Source organism: Acomys minous (assembly GCF_964271855.1).
Source record: "Acomys minous genome assembly, chromosome: 2".
Taxonomy (NCBI): Eukaryota; Metazoa; Chordata; class Mammalia; order Rodentia; family Muridae; genus Acomys; species Acomys minous.
Genome location: NC_140484.1, coordinates 72,097,313 through 72,122,254, shown reverse-complemented (window position 1 = coordinate 72,122,254; position 24,942 = coordinate 72,097,313). Strand labels below are relative to the sequence as shown.

At 51.6% G+C, this 24,942-nt stretch overlaps 1 protein-coding gene across 1 annotated transcript in view; it reads left to right on the top strand.

Moving 5' to 3' along the window:
* Nucleotides 1-1,802: 1,802 nt before the first annotated feature.
* The window catches only part of KCTD13 (potassium channel tetramerization domain containing 13), a 45,596-nt gene continuing 22,456 nt past the window's right edge, over nt 1,803-24,942 (top strand). The window contains exons 1-2 of the mRNA XM_084772817.1: nt 1,803-2,237; nt 3,516-3,685. Of these exons, the coding sequence (XP_084628943.1) occupies nt 1,994-2,237; nt 3,516-3,685 (414 nt within the window). The 5' untranslated portion in view covers nt 1,803-1,993. The remainder of the gene's footprint in view (nt 2,238-3,515; nt 3,686-24,942) is intronic.

The following is a 24,942-nucleotide window of genomic DNA, read 5'->3' as shown; positions in this document are numbered from 1 at the left end:
ATAGCTGAAGCAGCAGACCGCCACAGCTTGGAGACGGACCGCCATGGCTTTGGGGCAGGCTACTATCGCTGCCCCAGGCCGAGGACTGAGGCAGGGCACCACAGCTTTGATCGAGCCTCTGCCAAGGCAGCGGGGTTAAGAAATCCCTACAATCACAACTTCACACTGTTGGTGCAAGGCCGTGTCCTGGCAACACCAAGGCTTTGGGGAGAAGAGTGAAAGACAGCTGCCAGCAACTGTTTTTTCTTTTTCACTGTCACACTTGAGGGAAAAATAGAATTGGCAACCTCCTTTTGGCAGAACATGAAGTCTCCCACTTACTAGAGAGACATTTCTAACATCTTCTAACAGGTCCACTTTGTTCCTTCATACCTCTACCTGTCCACAGCAAACACTTACGTTTGCGCATGTGCACGCACACATGCACGCACCCATACACACACACACACACCACTAAGCCATAAGAGAACCAACCAGACCCAGAAAGAGTAGCTTCTTTTTTTTTTTACTTTATTTAATTTTGTGTGCATTGGTGTGAAAGTGTCGGATCCCCTGGAACTGGAGTTACAGACATTTGTGAGCTGTCATGTGGGTGCAGAGAACTGAACCTGGATCCCCTGGAAGAGCAGCCAGTGCTCTTAACCGCAGAGCCATCTCTCCAACCCCCCCCCCCCCCTAGAAAGAGTAGTTTTGCCCAGATCTTCCAGTTTAGCTGGAAACAGGGTTGAAACTAGAATGCTGACTTGGTTTTCATTTCCTTCCTTCCTACCTTCCTCTTTGTTTCTTTTTTCTTTTCCAGACAGGGTTTCTTTGTGCAGCCCTGTCTGTCCTGGAACTCGCTGTGTAGACCAGGCTGGCCTCAACTCAGAGGTCCACCTGCTCTGCCTCCTGAGTGCTGGGATTAAAGGCGTGCATGACCACTGCCCGGCTTGCCTTTGGTTTTCCATCATGCAAAACCCCTTCCAGACATTGGGGCAGGCTGTTAAACATCTCAGGTATCCGCTTCTAAGTTGATTTAAGAACACAAGACCTTCTCCTGTTCACCCTGTTCACAGCACGCTCTATCTTCTCTCTCCGCTTTTGGTGTTCCATGGTGGTCCCATGACAGCTGGGATCCTAAGATCTTCGAGAGCCAGTCTAGCCCTATGCTTTCAACCCCCATATCCCTGCCTAACGGTTCTCCTTTGTTTCGACTTAGGTAAGACTATATAGCCCGGGATCGTCTGGAACTCAGGATCTTCCTGCATCAGCCTCCAGGGCTAAAATTAGAGTCATTGAAGCTGGACGTGGTGGCACAGAGAGACCCTGTCTTGAAAAACAACAACAACAACAACAAAAATTAGAGTCATTGAGTGGCTCAGGTATCTACCCTTCTCTCTGCCTGGAACTCTCCACTCCATCCCTACACAGGCGATTCTTTTCACTATCCTTGTTACGTCTTCTAACCACTGACACTTCCTCTTGCAGCCCTCCGGCCTCGTTGGAGAACTTTCTTTGGTTTTTACTGACTGGTATCCCTATCGTCGGTCAAGTGCACTGGGCTAGGGTGGGAAAACCATGCCCAGTGTCCAGCCTTCTGTGCTGGCCTTTCACGCCAATGAAGCGCCCCTCGAGCTGAGACAGTTGCGGTCTTCACGACCCTGGGAGCTTTCTTAACCCGGGTTCCAGACTCCACCAGAAGCCACTCCCCCCCCCCCCCCCCCCCGCCCGCACGGCCGACAGCAACAGCATCCGACGACTGCGCATGCTCCAGTTGTAGCTCCCCCCCCCCCAGACCCCGCCCCCGGCCTGCCCGCGCCTGCGCAGCTGCCCGCGCCGGCTTCCGGGTTGAGACAGGAGCGATGGGGCGGAGGGTGGACGTCGCGGAGTAGCGGCGGCGAGTGGGCGTGTGCGCCGAGCGGTCGGGCGCCCGCGCTGGAGTCGCGGGGTCTCCGGGAGCCGGTCCCGGGCGCGGAGAGATCCTTCGACTGCCACCGGCGTCTGCTCACTGGGCATGTCGGCCGAGGCTTCTGGCCCAGCGGAGGCTGCGGCCGAACGCCCAGAGTCCCCTAAGCCCTCGGGTGTGGAGCCTGGCTCCCCCTCGTACAGTCTGAAGCCCCTGACCCCGAACAGCAAGTATGTGAAGCTGAACGTGGGCGGCTCGCTGCACTACACCACGCTGCGCACCCTCACGGGGCAGGACACCATGCTCAAGGCCATGTTCAGCGGCCGCGTGGAAGTGCTCACAGACGCGGGAGGTATGCGTGCCGCCGGTACACGTGCTGCCCTCCAGCCTCCCCCCACCCCGTTCCATCTTATCTTTTCCTTATTCAGAGTCTCCCCCCCCCCCCTTCCCCGTCCTTTTACTTTAGCAGTACCCTCTGCCAAGCGCTCCTTTGCGGTTCTCTTCTCCCTGCAGTCCAGAAAAGCCTAGGAACCAGCTCTGCGTCAAGCAGCACCCCTCAGACAACCTTTACCACTTAATTCCCACTGCCCAGCCGTTTGTTTGCCTTCCTACCTTATAACCGCCAGCAAGCAACCTGGAGAACCGAGAGAAGTGTGTGTGTCTGGCGCTAACACAAGTTCCTGCACTGTAGAGGGAGGAATCATCTATGAACGCAGAGGTGGAGGAGGAGGCTGCTTTGGGTTTACCAGGGACCTGAGTGAAGGAAGGGGGCGGCAGGTGAACCTTATTAACCTTCTCAGAGTGTTGCCTTTAAAGTTGGGACCCACCTGCTGCAGTCTAGCCTTAAAGGAGAGGGCTTAACAGAGATTATGGAAGCAAACACTTAGGGTGAAGTTCAACTTTCCAACACTGAAGATGAAAATCTCGGTTATTTGATACGTGTTTGTGAAGCTGCAGTGAGGGCTAGAGAAAGTTTGGTAAAGGCACCTGAGGAGTCAGTCCGATGTGTGGAGACTGGATGGGAGTCAGTAGACAAGAAAATCATGTGTAATCACAGAGTAGCTTCTTTGAATAATGTTGCTACTACTTTGTTGTGGTGAACTGGAGGGGTCAAGTGGACATTTTCATTATGTGAGATAGTTAAAATTATTACAAGGGGTTAAATTTATTGATAAGGTTCACTTGCTGAGGAGAGAGAGCTTTGCGGCACATGCCTGTAACGCTAGCACTCAGTCTGGGCTACATGAGATCATGCCTTAAAAACAACTTTCCCATGGTGAGAGCCTTCTGACTGTCCAGCACACATTTGGGAGGAAGTTACTTTGTGACAGCTGTGTGCATGACTCCCTGGAAAGAGTTTTCGAATGTGGCGGAGGTTTGTAACAAATAAGTTTTAAGGCTTTCTTTTCATTTTCCCCACTCTAGACACTGTTTCTCTGTGTAGTTCTGGCTGCCTTGAAACTCACTCTGTAGACAGGCTGACCTTGAACTCACGGAGATCCCCCCTAGTGCTGGGATTAAAGGCGTGCTGCATCACCACCTGGCATATTTAGGTTTTCTAAAAATGTATTAGCTTCAGTCCCTGCCCCCACCAAGCCATTTTTCCTTTTTCCTTTTTCCACCCCACCAGGCTGGGTGCTGATTGACCGGAGTGGCCGACACTTTGGTACAATCCTCAACTACCTGCGGGACGGGTCGGTGCCACTGCCTGAGAGTACCAGAGAGCTTGGGGAGCTGCTGGGTGAAGCCCGATACTACCTGGTACAGGGCCTGATTGAAGACTGTCAGGTGGCGCTGCAGGTGAGACTCCCACCCCCCCTTCTGTGTCCCTGGGCTCCATCAGTTAGCTAGTACGACAGGAGAGAGATGCAGCCTAGACAGCCTGCCTCAAACTGGACCACTGTCCTCCGCAGCATCCCTGCCGGGCCCCACTAGCAACTGGTGTTAGGACTGTTGTCATTAGAAATACCTGCTCTGAGCTCAGGCTGGTGGTGCACTCACACCTTTAATCCCAGCACTCAGGGAGGCAGAGGCGGCTGGATCTCTCTAACTCCAGGCCAGTCTGGTCTACAAAGCCAGGACCACACAGAGAAACCCTGTCTGGAAAAAAGGAAGACCTGCCGCCCTGCTCTGTGCTTGGAGCTATTCCTGCTCAGCTTCTGATGCCGCCAGTGACATCATTAAACACAGCCCTGTTCCTTCTCTTCTTTGTTCACAAGTCTTGAGTAGCTCTCTAGGCCAGCTTGGGGATCTCAATTTATAGAATTAAATTTTTTTCTTTTTCTTTTCTTTTTTCTATTTTTTTTTTTTTTTTTTTGAGACAGGGTTTCTCTGTAGCTGTGGCTGTCCTGGACTCTCTGTGTAGACCAGGCTAGCCTCGAACTCAGAGATCCAACTGCCTCTGCTTCCCTGAGTGCTGGGATTACAAGAGTGCAGAGGGCTACCACGCCTGGTTTATTATTTTTTTTAAAGATTATTGTATTTTGTTTTATGTGTATGAGTATTTTCCTGCACACACACACACACACACACATATATATGTGCACCGTGTCATTTTGGTGCTGGGGATTGAAACCCAGTCCTCTAGAGGAGCAGCCAGTGCTCTTAACCACTGAGCCATCTCTCCAGCGCCCGTGATTAAAATTCTTTTATTTCTTATTATGTGCGTGCGTGCGTGCGTGCCACACTGGAACACTTGTGGAGGTCAGTCACAGGACAGCTTTCCACCAGTTCTCTCCTCTTTGACTGTTGCATTCTGGAGATAAAGCACTGGTCACCAGGTTTGGCTACTGGGCCATCTCTGCAGCCTGTTTTCACTGTGTCACAGTTTAGTTGGGATCTCATAGCCATTGTGATCTGGTCCTGCCTTGGAAGGCAGCCCCCCCCCAGCCCCCACCCCCCACCCCCCCCACCCCCCTACCCCCCCTCACCTTCCAGCCCCTCAGGGCTTCTTTATTTTTGGTTTCTTTCCTCAAACAAAGTGTCAAAGAAATGGAGCCATACTCCATAAACAGGCCTGGGGCGGTCCAGGCCTCCCCATCTGCGCTCCTCTACCCCTGTGGGCTCAGTGGATTCCATCAGGTCCCCTCAGGATCCAGGCCACCTCTGCTTTGCCTAGTAACAAGCCAGTTAGTTGCTGCCTCTAGCGTTCTGCTTTCATGTTCCAAAAGATAAGAAAAATAAATACACTGTAGTAAATATTAATCCAGTCTTTTGTATTGTTCAGGGTTTTTGTAATAATACAGTAATAGATTGTAGTTGTGTGTCTTGAATGCGAGTTGTAAATTAAGTGGAGATTGAGCTGCTTTTCTCTCAGGGAATGCTTATTGGTTTTCATTTTTTTATTGTGTTTATTTGCTTGATGAGGGTATGGGTACAAATGAGAATAAGCTGCAGCATATATGTGAAGGTCAGAGGACTACTCCCTCCTTCCGCATCCTGTACCTCCAGCAACAACCAGTAATTAAGCCAGATGCCTTCTTTGTACCATACAGGCCCTGGGGATTGAACTCAGGCCTTCAGGCTTGCTGGCAAGCTATTTTACCCACTGAGCCACCTCACTGGTCTGCTTATTGGCTCTTGAAATCCAAAAGTACAGAATTCTTGTGGACAATATACATATTTTTCAAGCTTTTTATCTGTAGCTCATAGAAAAAATTTCATTTTGTGCTTGTACAATTCAAGGCATTTTGTGAAAGAGTGCAGTTAATAAAATGTCCCTTTGTATATTTCTTCCTTTGCTCCTCCTTCCCTCTCTCTCTCTCTAATGTTTGAGAGAGTTGCCATGTAGCAGTTTGAACAGTACTGAATTAGATTTTTTTTTTCAATATACTTTTTGGGGGAGTGTCATGTGCCACATATAATGTGGAGGCCAGAGGACAGCTTTGGAGAATGGGCTCTTCTCCTGCCTTGTGGGTCCTGAGCCTGGGGAGCTGGGACTTGGCCTGTCAGTTCTGCCCTTTGCTCTCCAAGCCATCTGGCTGGCCCTGCACTAGATCCTGAAGTACAGCCCTGCTCGGCTATTTTATCTTATGTTTTAGAGACAGGATCTAACTGTGTAGCCCGGGTTGGCCTGATCTCAAGATCTTCCTGCATCAGCCTCCTGGGTGCTGGGATCACAGGTGTGGTGCCTAGTTCTGCTCGTAACTGGAGTTGAACTAATGTCCTTGCACACCCAGAGTGTCAGGAGGGCTTTTGCTGTCTGCTTGTTGGTACATCTTGTGCCCTTGGTTAACATACAAAGATACAAAGAAACATTAGGGATGTGTTCAAAAGCTCCAATTCATCTCACTCCTGAGTGTGGTATGTCTCAGGCCCTCCAGCTCCACATAGTCCTCAGCATGGCAGAGCATCACTGGTCCAGGCACATCTTTGCTCTTTTGGTTTTGTGTCCCCTCCTCCCCTTCATGGCCAATCCCTTGTCCATTTCCCTCACTCCTGCCCCAGTCTAGTCCTGGCATGTTGAGACATAGGCTTGGATCCGTTCTTCCCTGGGAAAACAATAGCATTTTTGTGTGGCTATGTTTCCACCAGCATCGCCGAGTCTGTTTTTTTCACTCAGCACTTCTCACAGGATCTAGTTACGCTGCATAGACTGCTGTGCAGGAATCCATGCTATTTTCTCGCCATTCTTTACTTGTACATCCTCTTGAGTTTGGAGTTTGCTTTCTCCTTCCTGCTCCCACAAACAGCGCTACCATGGGCATGCTGTATGTATCCCCTTCTGGTCCCATGTGAATTTCTTACAATTATATCTTAAGCATCACTAGGCCATGAGATACATGTAAGCCAAATTTCAGTAAATATGGTCAGATTGTTTTCTCAGATGGTTACATTGCTTTGTCCTCCTGACAAAGGTGCCTAGGAAACCTCATTCCGGCAATTCTCGGTAATCCTCGCCGTCCTCCATCTTTCTAGTACCATGTGGATAGGCGTGATCTCATTTGACCTCGCAGGCTTCTCGTCACTGATGAGGCTGAGCGAACATACATCCTTCCTCACACGCAATCACTGGCTCTTCATGAGTCCCGTTCTGCGGTGCTTTACATGTTTACCAGCTGTCTCCGGGCCCTTGTGCTTGTTGCTTAGCGGGAGAGCCTTGAGTATTTTCATTTTCTTCCTAGCAGAATTAAGCCATGTTACGTAAGAGCACATGTGTTAAGATAAAAAATGGCTTTTCAGCTGTGTGCGGTGGCACACACCTGTAATCTCAGCACTCGGGAGGCAGAGGCAGGTAGATCTCTGTGAGTTCAAGGCCAGCCTGGTCTACAAAGCAAGTCTAGGACAGCCAGGGTTACAGAGAGAAACCCTGTCTCAAAAACTAACAAACAAACAAACAAAACCTCCAAAAAACAAAACAAAAAAACCCACAAAAAATGGCTTTTCTCTTAAGCAACAGTGATACTGTGTATGTAGCCTCCATACTTGGGAACTCAGAAAATACTTAGGTAGCTAGTCGTTGCAGCACACGCCTGTAACCCCAGTACTCAGGAGACAGAGGCAGCAGGATTGTAACCTCTAAGTTCCACAGGAACTGGGCTTAGTGTGCACACCTTTAACCTCAGCACTGAGGAGTCAGAGGCAGACAGAGCTTTGAATTTCAGGACATCTGGTCTGCAGAGTCAATTCCAGGATGGCCAGAGCTATACAAAGAAACTCTTTCTTTCTTTCTTTCTTTCTTTCTTTCTTTCTTTCTTTTCTTTTGTCCTTTCTTTCTTTCTTTCTTTCTTTCTTTTCTTTTGTCCTTTCTTTCTTTCTTTCGAGTTATATAGGGAGATCTCATGTCAAAAACAAAAAACTTGTAACTTTTTTTCTGGCTTTTGAGGATCAGGTTTATATATTGCCATATTTTCTCTTAGAATGTCACTTATCTGCTGGGCGTGGTGGCACACACCTTTAATCCCTGCACTCGGGAGACAGAGGCAGGCAGATCACTGTGAGTTCAAGACCAGCCTGGTCTACAAAGTGAGCCCAGGACAGCCAAGGCTACACAGTGAAACCTTGTCTATAAAAGATAAAAACAAAAACAAGCAAAAAAAAAAAGTATGTCACTTGTTTGTGGAAAAGATGTGTGTTTAATGTTTTATTTAATTTTATTCATTTTTGTGTATAGCTACATTTGTGCTACAGTGTGCATGTGGGAGGTCAGAGAACAGCTTGTGACTATTAGTTGTCGCCTTTCCACATGTGTGCCCTCTGGACCGAACTCAGGTTGTGAGGCTTGCTGACATGCATCTTTGTGTGCTGAGCCATCTTGCTGGCACGAGATCCTTGAATTTCTAAGTTACAAAATGCTATTTAATTGTGTGTATGTGTTATGTGTGGGTATGTGCACATGTGTGTATATGAGCATGGAGGCCAGACGTTAACATCAAGGGTCGTCCTCAGTCACTCGCCACATTATTATTATTTCTTTTTTTTTTTTTTTTTTTTGCATGGGTCTTATTGTCCAGCTCCCCCCTTACTTTACAGGCTCTCACCTGCACCTGCCCTGGCTGGGCTGTGGGGCAGTAAGCTCAAGGGGCTTGTCTGCCCTCACGTCTCAGCAACGGGATTACAATGTATGTCATGGGCTTTTTATGTGGACTCGGGTCCTCATGACTGTACAACAGGGACTTTAGTGACCGAACCAGCTCTCCAGTCCCACCATTTATTATTTTTATAGTAGTACTGCCAACTATAGAAATTTAGGAAATGAATCACAAAAAAGGAAAAATAATAATAAAGCATCCATTTCTCTAGGTTTTTATGTGTATGTGTGCACGTGTATGTCATTGACTAAAATCTGGCCATGTTGTATGTACGGTTTTGTATACTGCTTTTTATTTTTGACATTGTTAATAATTGATATCTTTATGTCAATAAAGTTTTACTCTAACATCCAGGACATATGCTCCAGTTTCTCCAGTTCTGCCTGAAATGTGTTGAGCAGTTTTATAGTTTCACGTTGCGGCTGGCTGTGTTCTGTAAGTCTCCTCCAGTCTGGAACAGCCTAGGTCTTTGTTTGCTTCTTGTTTTTCTTGTAAAGTTGACTTGTTAATACATTGACTATACAATGGTTTGTTTACCAAACTTGCCTGATTATTCTGTCTTCTCTCATTTAGTACAAACCCTGATATGTCCCAAATTTACTATAAATTTTGTTTTATGATTTGATTTGATGTTAAGTATTTCGGTTAGAGTACATTCTAGGAGGTGAAGTGTATTTCATATTGTATTGTATCAGGACACCCACAATGTTCCTGATGTGTCGAATGATGCTCAGAATTGGTCCCTGAAATCAGGTGAGAGGTTCAGTCCTCCACTGTCAATTACAGTTCCTTGTTGCCAACTATAAATTCATCCGTGTGGTGTTAATTGGGGCATTGTACAAATGGCCTGTCAACAACACACCAATTGATATGCCTTGCCTGAGTCAGTAATTTCATTAGGGTTAGGGCATAATTATAGGTTTAGGGTTTCTTCAGTGTTGTTCCATGGGGTCATTTGGTTTGGGGCTTTTGTTTTTGTTTTTGTTTTTTTGTTGCTGTTGTTGTTGTTTTTTGGTTTTTCAAAACAGAATTTCTCTGTGTAGCTTAGCTGTTCTGGACTCAACTCTGTAGACCAAGCTTGTCTTGAACTAACAGAAATCAACTTGCCTCTGCCTCCCGAGTGCTGAGATTAAAGGTGTGCACCCCACCACCTGGCCCCTGGGGTCGTTCGTAAAGTCATGTTTTGCACTATCAGCTGAGCGATTCTTGTCGTGAAGCTAAGTGGCACAGGCAGGGAGAAGGAGAAGGAAGAGGTTGCTTAGGGTTTCCTATTCTACTTCTTTATTACCTTTATAATTTTACATACAGATCTTTTTATATAAGGACTTTTTTTTTTCCGAGACAGGGTTTCTCTGTGTAGCCTTGGCTGTCCCGGACTCGCTTTGTAGACCAGGCTGGCCTCGAACTCACAGAGATTCACCTGCCTCTGCCTCCCGAGGGCTAGGATTAAAGGTGTGCACCACTGTGCCCGGCCCTATATAAGGACTTTTTAAAGGAGTGTGTGTGTGTGTGTGTGTGTGTGTGTGTGTGTGTGTGTGTGTTTTGCCTGCATTGTGTGTATGTATGTGCACCACATGCATGCCTGGGGCATCGGATTCCCTGGGACTGGAGTTACTGGTGGTTGTAAGTTGCTGTGTGGTGATGGAAACAGAACCGGATCCTCTGCAAGAGCAGCCCCGAGGCATCTCTCCAGCCCCTCATATATGGACATTTTCATATGTAAATTATGAAGGGATTTAACTTTTTTTTTTTTACATAGAGTAAGCTGGTTTTCCAGGTACCATCTATTAAGAAAAATTTGATAGCTAGTATCCAAAATGGCCACTGATGATTCTTGCCTCCCTGGAATTCAGGCTCTTATTTAGTCCCTTCCCACACTGAGTAGGACTGGCATATGCAGCCACCATGTTGTAGAGATACGCTAACTGGAAAGACAGGGTCTCAAGTAGTTGCCAGCTGGCCTCGAACTCTTGCTCCTTCTACCTCTACCTCCTAAATGCTGAGATTTCAGGCATGCACCACCACACTCAGCTAGAGCTAGTGTGTGGCTTGTGAAGCTATGTCATAAAAGACATAGCATCTGCTCTTCCAGCATTCACTCTGGTAAGCATGTGAGTAAATGAGGAACCCAGGCGGCCCTTGGGAAGGCTTCCTGTGAGGAGCCGGAGCCTCAGTCGGTCAGCAGGCTCTCACCTGTGTGGGCCGGCTTTATGGGAAGCAGACCCTCTAGGCCTGGTCCAGTACTCAGATAATATGTTCCTGGCCAGCATCTTGTGGGAGTTTTGTTTTAGGTTTTTTGAGACAGGGCTTCTTTGTGTAACAGCCCTAGCTGTCCTAGACTGCTTAGACCAGGCTGGCCTCAAACTCATAGAGATCCACCTGCCTCTGCCTCCCGAGTGCTGGGATTAAAGGCGTGCACTGCCCACGCCCAGCTCAGCATCTTGGTTTGTAGACTCGGTCCCCTTATGTATCGCAGGCTAGCCTTGAACTCAAGGTCCTTTTCCCATCGCTCTTAGACTGGGACTACAGCATGTGCCACAATGGCCGAGTGTGACCATCTAGACTAGTTGATGAGAGACCCCGGGCCAGTCTGATGTTCTGACACGCAGAGATTTAATTAAGAAGGCAACAAGAAATGGTTCCTGTTATGTCAGCAGCTGTCTGTAGTCATTTGTTATCCGGAGGGACAGACTGCGCAGTGGCTTTCACACACAACAGAGACTGTGACAAATACAGGTCCACACCAGACAATCCAGGCACCCAGAAGGGGAAAGTCCCAGCCCTAACCAAGAACCCCTTTGCAGTGGGTGCCTTCTGGGAATGGGCAACTCGGTGTTCTCCAGTGCAGTGTCACTGGGCACGCACCACACTCCAAGGCAGTGTTCAGGAGCAGCTGGCCAGCACAAAACACAGTCTGTGGCTTTTGTCTTGTCTTGGTGTTTTCTATCTTAATGGTTTTCTCTTTTCTTCTTGTTTTGGTTTGTTCGTTATTTTGACACATGGTCTCACTCTATAGCCCTGGCTGTCCTCGAATTTCCTCTGTAGACCTCAGGCTCACAGAGATCCACCTTCCTCTGTCTCCCAGAGTGGTTAAAGATGTGCACCACCCCCCGCCCCCAGCTTGGTTTTCTTTCCTTCTTTCCTTCTTTCCTTCTTTCTTTCTTTCTTTCTTTCTTTCTTTCTTTCTTTTTTTGTTCTTTATTTTCTTGAGACAAGGTTTCTCTCTGTAGTCTTTGCTGTCCTGCACTTGCTTTGTAGATCAGGCTGGTCTCAAATTCACAGCAATCCACCTGCCTCTGCCTCCCTGAGTGCTGGTATTACAGGCCTGTGCTGCTGTACCCAGCTAGTCTTTCTGTTTTGTTTTTTGTTTTTTAACAAGCCTTTTTAAAAAAAAATGTATTTACCTTTATTTTATGTGCATTTGTGTTTTGCCTTCATGTAAGTCTGTGTAAGAGTGTCAGATCTTACAGAGTTACAGACAGCTGTGTGCTGCCATGTAGGTACTGGGATTTGTGGTCCTCTGGAAGAGAGGCCAGTGCACCTCAGCCACTGAGACCTCTCTTCACACACGCCCTTTATTCCTGAGAGGGAAAAAAAACATGAAGTTGGATGGGTAGGCAGGTGGAGAGGACCTTGAAGGAATTTGGGAAGAAGAAACAATATGATTTTTAAAAAGGATTTAAGCTTTTAATCCCAGCACTTGGGAGGTAGAAGCTGGCGGATCTCTGTGAGTTTGAGGCCAGCCTGGTCTACAAAGTGAGTCCAGGACAACCAAGATTATACAGAAAAACCTTGTCTAAACACACACACACACACACACACACACACACACACACACACACACACACACACACAACCAAAGGGGAAGGGAGATTTAATTAGCCAAGCAGTGGTGATGCATGCCTTCAGAGGCAGAGGCAAGTGGATTTCTGTGAGTTTAAGGCCAGCCTGGTCTACGGAGCAAAGTTTAGGACAGCCAGGGCTACACAGAGAAACCCTGTCTTGGAAAAACAACAACAACAAAAGGATTTAGTAAATTGAAAAGAAAGAGAAAGCAAGTTTTGTATTTTGCAGTGCCGGTTTTTCTGTGCAAGTCACTAAATGACACGTCTTTAATCCCTTGAAGTGCTCTGGAGGCAGAGGCGGATGGACTTCTGTGCATGCTCCAGGCCAGCCTGCTCTACAGGGGGAGCTCCAGGCCAGCCTGCTCTGCAGGGGGAGCTCCAGGCCAGCCTGCTCTGCAGGGGGAGCTCCAGAAGAGAGGGAGAGCTGAAGAAGCTAATGTGGAACAACAGAGCCAGGAGCTGTTTGCACATTCTCCAGCTTTCCAGATAACGCAGACCACTAACAAATACCTTCCATGCAAAGACTGAATACAGGCTATTCCCAGGAAAAATGCCACCTAAAGATAAATTTTAAAATGCGATTGTAAAGTTTTTGTTCAGACCCGGAAATCCCCAGAGAATCATCTAGTTACATAGTAGCCTTTTGTTCATAGCACAAGCTGACTTCCTGATCCTCCTGCCTCAATCTCCAATAAACTTGATTACAGGAATGTACTGTCATGTTCACCCAAAAATAGCTCTTCTAAGAAGCCTGGCCGGACAGTGGTGGCGCACGCCTTTAATCCCAGCACTCGGGAGGCAGAGGCAGGCGGATCGCTGTGAGTTCGAGGCCAGCCTGGTCTACAAAGTGAGTCCAAGACAGCCAAGGCTACACAGAGAAACCCTGTCTCAAAAACAAGCAAACAAACAAACAAAAAAGAAGCCTCAGATTGCATTGTCCTGCCTGATGGGCACACCATTAATCTCAGCACTCAGAAGCAGAGGCCTCACAATGAGATCCAGTCTAAAATAAAATGTAAAAGCAACTTAAAATGTGGCCTTTCAGCAGCCTATTTACAAGCCTAAAGTAGTGAAAAGCTCCTTTCAAAGAGGTTATAGGTGTGGTCTTTTCTCTTATGACATAAACCCTAAGCTTAGAAGGCACTAGCAGCCAAGACATTGGCAGGGACATCACCACCTGGACTTCAAGGGGCAACCACTGCTGAAGTAGAACAGAGCTTTGGACAGTGAGACTTGTGCATGTGGAACGCAGGCTGAGGAAACTGGGGGTGTATCTCTTGGAAAAAGAATTATTGCTCTGGGCATCAGACCTGTGTGCATCATAACTGGCCAGGAGCAGGCAACAAAGGGTTCCCAGTGTCCCAGGAAGCTATAGACTTTAGAACCAGTGACTTCTATGTGTTGCCCTGGCCCTTCCCACCTTTTGAACAAGAGCATCCTAAGTGAGTTAAGTGGAAGAGATAACATGTGTTGTTCATAGCTCTTGAGCTAGGGGGGAAATGCCCCTCGTGAACTGAAGTTGGTGAGCTGTACCAGATGGCCTCTTCCCAACCTGACCCTGCCTTAGGTTTTCCGTGCTTTGAGAAGCCAGTGTAGTGGATAAGACTTGGACAGTCTTGGCAGGCGGGTTGCATGTGAATACATGGAGGTGTCGATGGAGCCAGCTTTGAGACAGCTCCCGGTGACTTAAGGCCAATGAAACTAGTCATAAAACACAGTGACTGGACCTCTTTGTGAGGCCTCTGCCTAAAGCAGTCCTATAGAGAGTAGCAAAGGCTAGACCCTTCGTGCAACAGCCATGTGAGTATAGCAGCCTTATTTCTCAGTAAGTGATCCTCAGGAGGCAGCCATGCCTTCAGATGCCTGTAGCCCCTGATGTGCGTGCCTCCATGGAGAACCTATGCCACGCCTCAATGAATTCCTGACCCCCCAGGAAAAAGGAATCCTAAGTACCTTCTGTTGATTTAAGCTGTGAGTCTGGAGTGAGTTGTTATACAGCAATAGATAATGCATGTGCACTCTGCTTCTGGCACGTCTCTGTGCATCATTGTTTTTTGTTTTTGTTTTGTTTTTTCTTTGTGTAGCCCTGGCTGTCCTGGACTCACTTTGTAGACCAGGCTGGCCTCTGCCTCCAAGTGCTGGAATGACAGGCAGGCGCCACCACCCAGCTACTTCTTTGTGTCTTGTCAGTGAATCTTTACTTATAGAATTGGTAATTGCGGACTCTGAGGCTCCCGCTGTTTGTTTCCTGTGTTTGGAGGCAGGCTTGCTGAGTAGCCCGTGCTGGTTTCAAACCTGAGAGCCACTTGCCTCTGCCTCCCAGTGCTTCCATCACAGTGTACATGTTCTTGGCTTCTGTTGTTTTTGTTTTGAGACGGTCTTGATGCAAAGTACTGGATAACCTCAAATTCTATGTTGACCAAGCTAGCCTTGCATTTGTGGCTATCCTCAACACTGCCTCCAGGGATTATGGGTATACTTTTTCATTTGTACTTTGTTTGACAGTTAGGTCTAGGCTGTTCTCACATTCCCAAATTTAAGCAGCCTCCCACCTCATCCTATATAGCTGGGCCTTAGGTATCTGCTGCCATGCCTGACCTTCCATGTTCATTTTACACACACACACACACACACACACACACACACACACACACATCTCTAATCTCTTAGCTGGGCATGGTGGTACGTCCCTTTAATCCCAGTACTTGGGAGACAGAGACCAGCCTGGTCTACAGAGTGAGTTCCAGGACAGCCAGGTCTACACAGTGATACCCTGTCTTGAAAAACAAACAAAAAAAAGCAAAACAAACAAACAAACAAAAAATTCTGAGATGGCTCAGGTTAAGAGCATTAGCTGTTCTTCCAAAGGTCCTGAGTTCAGTTCCTAGCAATCACAATGTAGCTCACAAACATTTGTAGTGAGATCTGGTGCCCTTTTTGACATGCAGGCGTACATGCAGGCAAAATACTGTATGTATAATAAATAAATCTTTTAAAATTTTTCTTAAGTTTGTCTCAGAACTTAAAAAGACAGGTATGGTTTGGCGCATTCTAACATTTGGGAAGCTGAGGCAGGAGGATTGTCCTGGGTTTTTTGTTTGTTTTGTTTTTGAGACAGGCTCTCACTATGTAGATCAGGCTGGTCTCAAATTCAGAGATCTACCTCCATCTGCCTCCCAAGTGCTAGAGTTACAGGTGCGCACGGTGGCCGACTGAGGCTAGAGTTACAGGTGTGCACACAGTGGCCGACTGAGGCTAGAGTTACAGGTGTGTGCACAGTGGCTGACTGAGGCTAGAGTTACAGGTGTGCACACAGTGGCCGACTGAGGCTAGAGTTACAGGTGTGTGCACAGTGGCCGACTGAGGCTAGAGTTACAGGTGTGCACACGGTGGCCGACTGAGGCTAGAGTTACAGGTGTGCACACAGTGGCTGACTGAGGCTAGAGTTACAGGTGTGCACACAGTGGCCGACTGAGGCTAGAGTTACAGGTGCACACAGTGGCCGACTGAGGCTAGAGTTACAGGTGCACACAGTGGCTGACTGAGGCTAGAGTTACAGGTGCACACAGTGGCCGACTGAGGCTAGAGTTACAGGTGTGCACAGTGGCCGACTGAGGCTAGAGTTACAGGTGTGCACACAGTGGCCGACTGAGGCTAGAGTTACAGGTGTGCGCACAGTGGCCGACTGAGGCTAGAGTTACAGGTGTGCGCACAGTGGCCGACTGAGGCTAGAGTTACAGGTGTGCACAGTGGCCGACTGAGGCTAGAGTTACAGGTGTGCGCACAGTGGCCGACTGAGGCTAGAGTTACAGGTGCACACAGTGGCCGACTGAGGCTAGAGTTACAGGTGTGCACAGTGGCCGACTGAGGCTAGAGTTACAGGTGTGCACACAGTGGCCGACTGAGGCTAGAGTTACAGGTGTGCACACAGTGGCCGCCTGAGGCTAGAGTTACAGGTGTGCACACGGTGGCCGACTGAGGCTAGAGTTACAGGTGTGCACACAGTGGCCGACTGAGGCTAGAGTTACAGGTGTGCGCACAGTGGCCGACTGAGGCTAGAGTTACAGGTGTGCGCACAGTGGCCGACTGAGGCTAGAGTTACAGGTGCGCACAGTGGCCGACTGAGGCTAGAGTTACAGGTGTGCACACAGTGGCCGACTGAGGCTAGAGTTACAGGTGTGCACAGTGGCCGACTGAGGCTAGAGTTACAGGTGTGCACACAGTGGCCGACTGAGGCTAGAGTTACAGGTGTGCACACAGTGGCCGACTGAGGCTAGAGTTACAGGTGTGCGCACAGTGGCCGACTGAGGCTAGAGTTACAGGTGTGCGCACAGTGGCCGACTGAGGCTAGAGTTACAGGTGTGCACACAGTGGCCGACTGAGGCTAGAGTTACAGGTGTGCACACAGTGGCCGACTGAGGCTAGAGTTACAGGTGTGCACACAGTGGCCGACTGAGGCTAGAGTTACAGGTGTGCACACAGTGGCCGACTGAGGCTAGAGTTACAGGTGTGCGCACAGTGGCCGACTGAGGCTAGAGTTACAGGTGTGCACACAGTGGCCGACTGAGGCTAGAGTTACAGGTGTGCACACAGTGGCCGACTGAGGCTAGAGTTACAGGTGTGCACACGGTGGCCGACTGAGGCTAGAGTTACAGGTGTGCACACAGTGGCCGACTGAGGCTAGAGTTACAGGTGTGCACACGGTGGCCGACTGAGGCTAGAGTTACAGGTGTGCACACAGTGGCCGACTGAGGCTAGAGTTACAGGTGTGCACACAGTGGCCGACTGAGGCTAGAGTTACAGGTGTGCACACAGTGGCCGACTGAGGCTAGAGTTACAGGTGCACACAGTGGCCGACTGAGGCTAGAGTTACAGGTGTGCACACAGTGGCCGACTGAGGCTAGAGTTACAGGTGTGCGCACAGTGGCCGACTGAGGCTAGAGTTACAGGTGTGCACACAGTGGCCGACTGAGGCTAGAGTTACAGGTGTGCACACAGTGGCCGACTGAGGCTAGAGTTACAGGTGTGCACACAGTGGCCGACTGAGGCTAGAGTTACAGGTGTGCACACAGTGGCCGACTGAGGCTAGAGTTACAGGTGTGCACACGGTGGCCGACTGAGGCTAGAGTTACAGGTGTGCACACAGTGGCCGACTGAGGCTAGAGTTACAGGTGTGCACACGGTGGCCGACTGAGGCTAGAGTTACAGGTGTGCACACAGTGGCCGACTGAGGCTAGAGTTACAGGTGTGCACACAGTGGCCGACTGAGGCTAGAGTTACAGGTGTGCGCACAGTGGCCGACTGAGGCTAGAGTTACAGGTGTGCGCACAGTGGCCGACTGAGGCTAGAGTTACAGGTGTGCACACAGTGGCCGACTGAGGCTAGAGTTACAGGTGTGCACACAGTGGCCGACTGAGGCTAGAGTTACAGGTGTGCACACAGTGGCCGACTGAGGCTAGAGTTACAGGTGTGCACACAGTGGCCGACTGAGGCTAGAGTTACAGGTGTGCACACAGTGGCCGACTGAGGCTAGAGTTACAGGTGTGCACACAGTGGCCGACTGAGGCTAGAGTTACAGGTGTGCGCACAGTGGCCGACTGAGGCTAGAGTTACAGGTGTGCACACAGTGGCCGACTGAGGCTAGAGTTACAGGTGCGCACAGTGGCCGACTGAGGCTAGAGTTACAGGTGTGCGCACAGTGGCCGACTGAGGCTAGAGTTACAGGTGCGCACAGTGGCCGACTGAGGCTAGAGTTACAGGTGTGCGCACAGTGGCCGACTGAGGCTAGAGTTACAGGTGCGCACAGTGGCCGACTGAGGCTAGAGTTACAGGTGTGCACAGTGGCCGACTGAGGCTAGAGTTACAGGTGCGCACAGTGGCCGACTGAGGCTAGAGTTACAGGTGTGCGCACAGTGGCCGACTGAGGCTAGAGTTACAGGTGTGCACACAGTGGCCGACTGAGGCTAGAGTTACAGGTGTGCACACAGTGGCCGACTGAGGCTAGAGTTACAGGTGTGCACACGGTGGCCGACTGAGGCTAGAGTTACAGGTGCGCACACAGTGGCCGACTGAGGCTAGAGTTACAGGTGCGCACACAGTGGCCGACTGAGGCTAGAGTTACAGGTGTGCACACAGTGGCCGACTGAGGCTAGAGTTACAGGTGTGCACACAGTGGCCGACTGAGGCTAGAGTTACAGGTGCGCACACAGTGGCCGACTGAGGCTAGAGTTACAGGTGTGCACACAGTGGCCGACTGAGGCTAGAGTTACAGGTGCGCACAGTGGCCGACTGAGGCTAGAGTTACAGGTGCGCACAGTGGCCGACTGAGGCTAGAGTTACAGGTGTGCGCACAGTGGCCGACTGAGGCTAGAGTTACAGGTGCGCACAGTGGCCGACTGAGGCTAGAGTTACAGGTGTGCGCACAGTGGCCGACTGAGGCTAGAGTTACAGGTGTGCACAGTGGCCGACTGAGGCTAGAGTTACAGGTGTGCACACAGTGGCCGACAGAGGCTAGAGTTACAGGTGTGCACAGTGGCCGACTGAGGCTAGAGTTAAAGGTGTGCACAGTGGCCGACTGAGGCTAGAGTTACAGGTGTGCACAGTGGCCGACTGAGGCTAGAGTTACAGGTGCACACGGTGGCCGACTGAGGCTAGAGTTACAGGTGTGCACAGTGGCCGACTGAGGCTAGAGTTACAGGTGCGCACAGTGGCCGACTGAGGCTAGAGTTACAGGTGTGCGCACGGTGGCCGACTGAGGCTAGAGTTACAGGTGTGCACACAGTGGCCGACTGAGGCTAGAGTTACAGGTGTGCACACAGTGGCCGACTGAGGCTAGAGTTACAGGTGTGCACACAGTGGCCGACTGAGGCTAGAGTTACAGGTGTGCACACAGTGGCCGACTGAGGCTAGAGTTACAGGTGTGCACAGTGGCCGACTGAGGCTAGAGTTACAGGTGTGCACAGTGGCCGACTGAGGCTAGAGTTACAGGTGTGCACAGTGGCCGACTGAGGCTAGAGTTACAGGTGTGCACAGTGGCCGACTGAGGCTAGAGTTACAGGTGTGCACACAGTGGCCGACTGAGGCTAGAGTTACAGGTGTGCACACGGTGGCCGACTGAGGCTAGAGTTACAGGTGTGCGCACAGTGGCCGACTGAGGCTAGAGTTACAGGTGTGTGCACAGTGGCCGACTGAGGCTAGAGTTACAGGTGTGCACACAGTGGCCGACTGAGGCTAGAGTTACAGGTGTGCACACAGTGGCCGACTGAGGCTAGAGTTACAGGTGTGCGCACAGTGGCCGACTGAGGCTAGAGTTACAGGTGTGCACACGGTGGCCGACTGAGGCTAGAGTTACAGGTGTGCGCACAGTGGCCGACTGAGGCTAGAGTTACAGGTGTGTGCACAGTGGCCGACTGAGGCTAGAGTTACAGGTGTGCACAGTGGCCGACTGAGGCTAGAGTTACAGGTGTGCACAGTGGCCGACTGAGGCTAGAGTTACAGGTGTGCACACAGTGGCCGACTGAGGCTAGAGTTACAGGTGCACACGGTGGCCGACTGAGGCTAGAGTTACAGGTGTGCACAGTGGCCGACTGAGGCTAGAGTTACAGGTGCGCACAGTGGCCGACTGAGGCTAGAGTTACAGGTGTGCGCACGGTGGCCGACTGAGGCTAGAGTTACAGGTGTGCACACAGTGGCCGACTGAGGCTAGAGTTACAGGTGTGCGCACGGTGGCCGACTGAGGCTAGAGTTACAGGTGTGCGCACAGTGGCCGACTGAGGCTAGAGTTACAGGTGTGCACACAGTGGCCGACTGAGGCTAGAGTTACAGGTGTGCACACAGTGGCCGACTGAGGCTAGAGTTACAGGTGTGCACACAGTGGCCGACTGAGGCTAGAGTTACAGGTGTGCACACAGTGGCCGACTGAGGCTAGAGTTACAGGTGCACACAGTGGCCGACTGAGGCTAGAGTTACAGGTGTGCACACAGTGGCCGACTGAGGCTAGAGTTACAGGTGTGCGCACGGTGGCCGACTGAGGCTAGAGTTACAGGTGTGCACACAGTGGCCGACTGAGGCTAGAGTTACTGGTGTGCGCACGGTGGCCGACTGAGGCTAGAGTTACAGGTGTGCGCACAGTGGCCGACTGAGGCTAGAGTTACAGGTGTGCACACAGTGGCCGACTGAGGCTAGAGTTACAGGTGTGCACACAGTGGCCGACTGAGGCTAGAGTTACAGGTGTGCACACAGTGGCCGACTGAGGCTAGAGTTACAGGTGTGCACACAGTGGCCGACTGAGGCTAGAGTTACAGGTGCACACAGTGGCCGACTGAGGCTAGAGTTACAGGTGTGCACACAGTGGCCGACTGAGGCTAGAGTTACAGGTGCACACAGTGGCCGACTGAGGCTAGAGTTACAGGTGTGCACACAGTGGCCGACTGAGGCTAGAGTTACAGGTGTGCGCACAGTGGCCGACTGAGGCTAGAGTTACAGGTGTGCACACAGTGGCCGACTGAGGCTAGAGTTACAGGTGTGCACACAGTGGCCGACTGAGGCTAGAGTTACAGGTGTGCACACAGTGGCCGACTGAGGCTAGAGTTACAGGTGTGCACACAGTGGCCGACTGAGGCTAGAGTTACAGGTGCACACAGTGGCCGACTGAGGCTAGAGTTACAGGTGTGCACACAGTGGCCGACTGAGGCTAGAGTTACAGGTGTGCGCACAGTGGCCGACTGAGGCTAGAGTTACAGGTGTGCACACAGTGGCCGACTGAGGCTAGAGTTACAGGTGTGCACAGTGGCCGACTGAGGCTAGAGTTACAGGTGTGCACAGTGGCCGACTGAGGCTAGAGTTACAGGTGTGCGCACAGTGGCCGACTGAGGCTAGAGTTACAGGTGTGCGCACGGTGGCCGACTGAGGCTAGAGTTACAGGTGTGCGCACAGTGGCCGACTGAGGCTAGAGTTACAGGTGTGCACAACAGTGGCCGACTGAGGCTAGAGTTACAGGTGTGCACACAGTGGCCGACTGAGGCTAGAGTTACAGGTGTGCACACAGTGGCCGACTGAGGCTAGAGTTACAGGTGTGCACACAGTGGCCGACTGAGGCTAGAGTTACAGGTGCGCGCACGGTGGCCGACTGAGGCTAGAGTTACAGGTGCGCACGGTGGCCGACTGAGGCCAGAGTTACAGGTGTGCGCACAGTGGCCGACTGAGGCCAGAGTTACAGGTGTGCACACAGTGGCCGACTGAGGCTAGAGTTACAGGTGCGCACACAGTGGCCGACTGAGGCTAGAGTTACAGGTGCGCACGGTGGCCGACTGAGGCTAGAGTTACAGGTGTGCACACGGTGGCCGACTGAGGCTAGAGTTACAGGTGCACACAGTGGCCGACTGAGGCTAGAGTTACAGGTGTGCGCACAGTGGCCGACTGAGGCTAGAGTTACAGGTGTGCACAGTGGCCGACTGAGGCTAGAGTTACAGGTGTGCACAGTGGCCGACTGAGGCTAGAGTTACAGGTGCGCACAGTGGCCGACTGAGGCCAGAGTTACAGGTGTGCACACAGTGGCCGACTGAGGCTAGAGTTACAGGTGCGCACACAGTGGCCGACTGAGGCTAGAGTTACAGGTGTGCACAGTGGCCGACTGAGGCTAGAGTTACAGGTGTGCGCACGGTGGCCGACTGAGGCTAGAGTTACAGGTGTGCACAGTGGCCGACTGAGGCTAGAGTTACAGGTGTGCACACAGTGGCCGACTGAGGCTAGAGTTACAGGTGTGCGCACAGTGGCCGACTGAGGCTAGAGTTACAGGTGTGCGCACAGTGGCCGACTGAGACTAGAGTTACAGGTGTGCACACAGTGGCCGACTGAGGCTAGAGTTACAGGTGTGCACACAGTGGCCGACTGAGGCTAGAGTTACAGGTGTGCACACAGTGGCCGACTGAGACTAGAGTTACAGGTGTGCGCACAGTGGCCGACTGAGGCTAGAGTTACAGGTGTGTGCACAGTGGCCGACTGAGACTAGAGTTACAGGTGTGCGCACAGTGGCCGACTGAGGCTAGAGTTACAGGTGTGCGCCACAGTGGCCGACTGAGACTAGAGTTACAGGTGTGCGCACAGTGGCCGACTGAGGCTAGAGTTACAGGTGTGCGCACAGTGGCCGACTGAGGCTAGAGTTACAGGTGTGCGCACAGTGGCCGACTGAGACTAGAGTTACAGGTGTGTGCACAGTGGCCGACTGAGGCTAGAGTTACAGGTGTGCGCACAGTGGCCGACTGAGGCTAGAGTTACAGGTGTGCACACAGTGGCCGACTGAGACTAGAGTTACAGGTGTGCACACAGTGGCCGACTGAGGCTAGAGTTACAGGTGTGTGCACAGTGGCCGACTGAGGCTAGAGTTACAGGTGTGCACAGTGGCCGACTGAGGCTAGAGTTACAGGTGTGCGCACAGTGGCCGACTGAGGCTAGAGTTACAGGTGTGCGCACGGTGGCCGACTGAGGCTAGAGTTACAGGTGTGCGCACGGTGGCCGACTGAGGCTAGAGTTACAGGTGTGCACACAGTGGCCGACTGAGGCTAGAGTTACAGGTGCACACAGTGGCCGACTGAGGCTAGAGTTACAGGTGTGCACACGGTGGCCGACTGAGGCTAGAGTTACAGGTGCACACAGTGGCCGACTGAGGCTAGAGTTACAGGTGTGCACACAGTGGCCGACTGAGGCTAGAGTTACAGGTGTGCACACAGTGGCCGACTGAGGCTAGAGTTACAGGTGTGCACACGGTGGCCGACTGAGGCTAGAGTTACAGGTGCACACAGTGGCCGACTGAGGCTAGAGTTACAGGTGCACACGGTGGCCGACTGAGGCTAGAGTTACAGGTGTGCGCACAGTGGCCGACTGAGGCTAGAGTTACAGGTGTGCGCACAGTGGCCGACTGAGGCTAGAGTTACAGGTGTGCACACAGTGGCCGACTGAGGCTAGAGTTACAGGTGTGCACACAGTGGCCGACTGAGGCTAGAGTTACAGGTGTGCGCACGGTGGCCGACTGAGGCTAGAGTTACAGGTGTGCGCACAGTGGCCGACTGAGGCTAGAGTTACAGGTGTGCACAGTGGCCGACTGAGGCTAGAGTTACAGGTGTGCACACGGTGGCCGACTGAGGCTAGAGTTACAGGTGTGCGCACGGTGGCCGACTGAGGCTAGAGTTACAGGTGTGCACACAGTGGCCGACTGAGGCTAGAGTTACAGGTGTGCGCACGGTGGCCGACTGAGGCTAGAGTTACAGGTGTGCGCACGGTGGCCGACTGAGGCTAGAGTTACAGGTGTGCGCACGGTGGCCGACTGAGGCTAGAGTTACAGGTGTGCACACAGTGGCCGACTGAGGCTAGAGTTACAGGTGTGCACACAGTGGCCGACTGAGGCTAGAGTTACAGGTGTGCACCACGGTGGCCGACTGAGGCTAGAGTTACAGGTGTGCACACAGTGGCCGACTGAGGCTAGAGTTACAGGTGTGCACACAGTGGCCGACTGAGGCTAGAGTTACAGGTGTGCGCACAGTGGCCGACTGAGGCTAGAGTTACAGGTGTGCACAGTGGCCGACTGAGGCTAGAGTTACAGGTGCACACAGTGGCCGACTGAGGCTAGAGTTACAGGTGTGCACACAGTGGCCGACTGAGGCTAGAGTTACAGGTGTGCGCACAGTGGCCGACTGAGGCTAGAGTTACAGGTGTGCGCACAGTGGCCGACTGAGGCTAGAGTTACAGGTGTGCGCACAGTGGCCGACTGAGGCTAGAGTTACAGGTGTGCGCACGGTGGCCGACTGAGGCTAGAGTTACAGGTGTGCACACAGTGGCCGACTGAGGCTAGAGTTACAGGTGTGCGCACGGTGGCCGACTGAGGCTAGAGTTACAGGTGTGCGCCCAGTGGCCGACTGAGGCTAGAGTTACAGGTCACGTGCATGCGCACACGTGGCCGACTGAGGCTAGAGTTACAGGTGTGCGCACAGTGGCTCCTCGCCGGACTGACTAGAGTTACAGGTGTGCGCACGGTGGCCGACTGAGGCTAGAGTTACAGGTGTGCACACAGTGGCCGACTGAGGCTAGAGTTACAGGTGTGCGACCACAGTGGCCGACTGAGGCTAGAGTTACAGGTGTGCGCACGGTGGCCGACTGAGGCTAGAGTTACAGGTGTGCACACAGTGGCCGACTGAGGCTAGAGTTACAGGTGTGCGCACCGTGGCCGACTGAGGCTAGAGTTACAGGTGTGCACACGGTGGCCGACTGAGGCTAGAGTTACAGGTGTGCCACAGTGGCCGACTGAGGCTAGAGTTACAGGTGTGCACACGGTGGCCGACTGAGGCTAGAGTTACAGGTGTGCACACAGTGGCCGACTGAGGCTAGAGTTACAGGTGTGCGCACAGTGGCCGACTGAGGCTAGAGTTACAGGTGTGCGCACAGTGGCCGACTGAGGCTAGAGTTACAGGTGTGCACACAGTGGCCGACTGAGGCTAGAGTTACAGGTGTGCGCACAGTGGCCGACCTGAGGCTAGAGTTACAGGTGTGCACACAGTGGCCGACTGAGGCTAGAGTTACAGGTGTGCGCACAGTGGCCGACTGAGGCTAGAGTTACAGGTGTGCCACACAGTGGCCGATGAGGCTAGAGTTACAGGGTGCACGACGTGGCCGACAGTAGGCTACGTGCGTT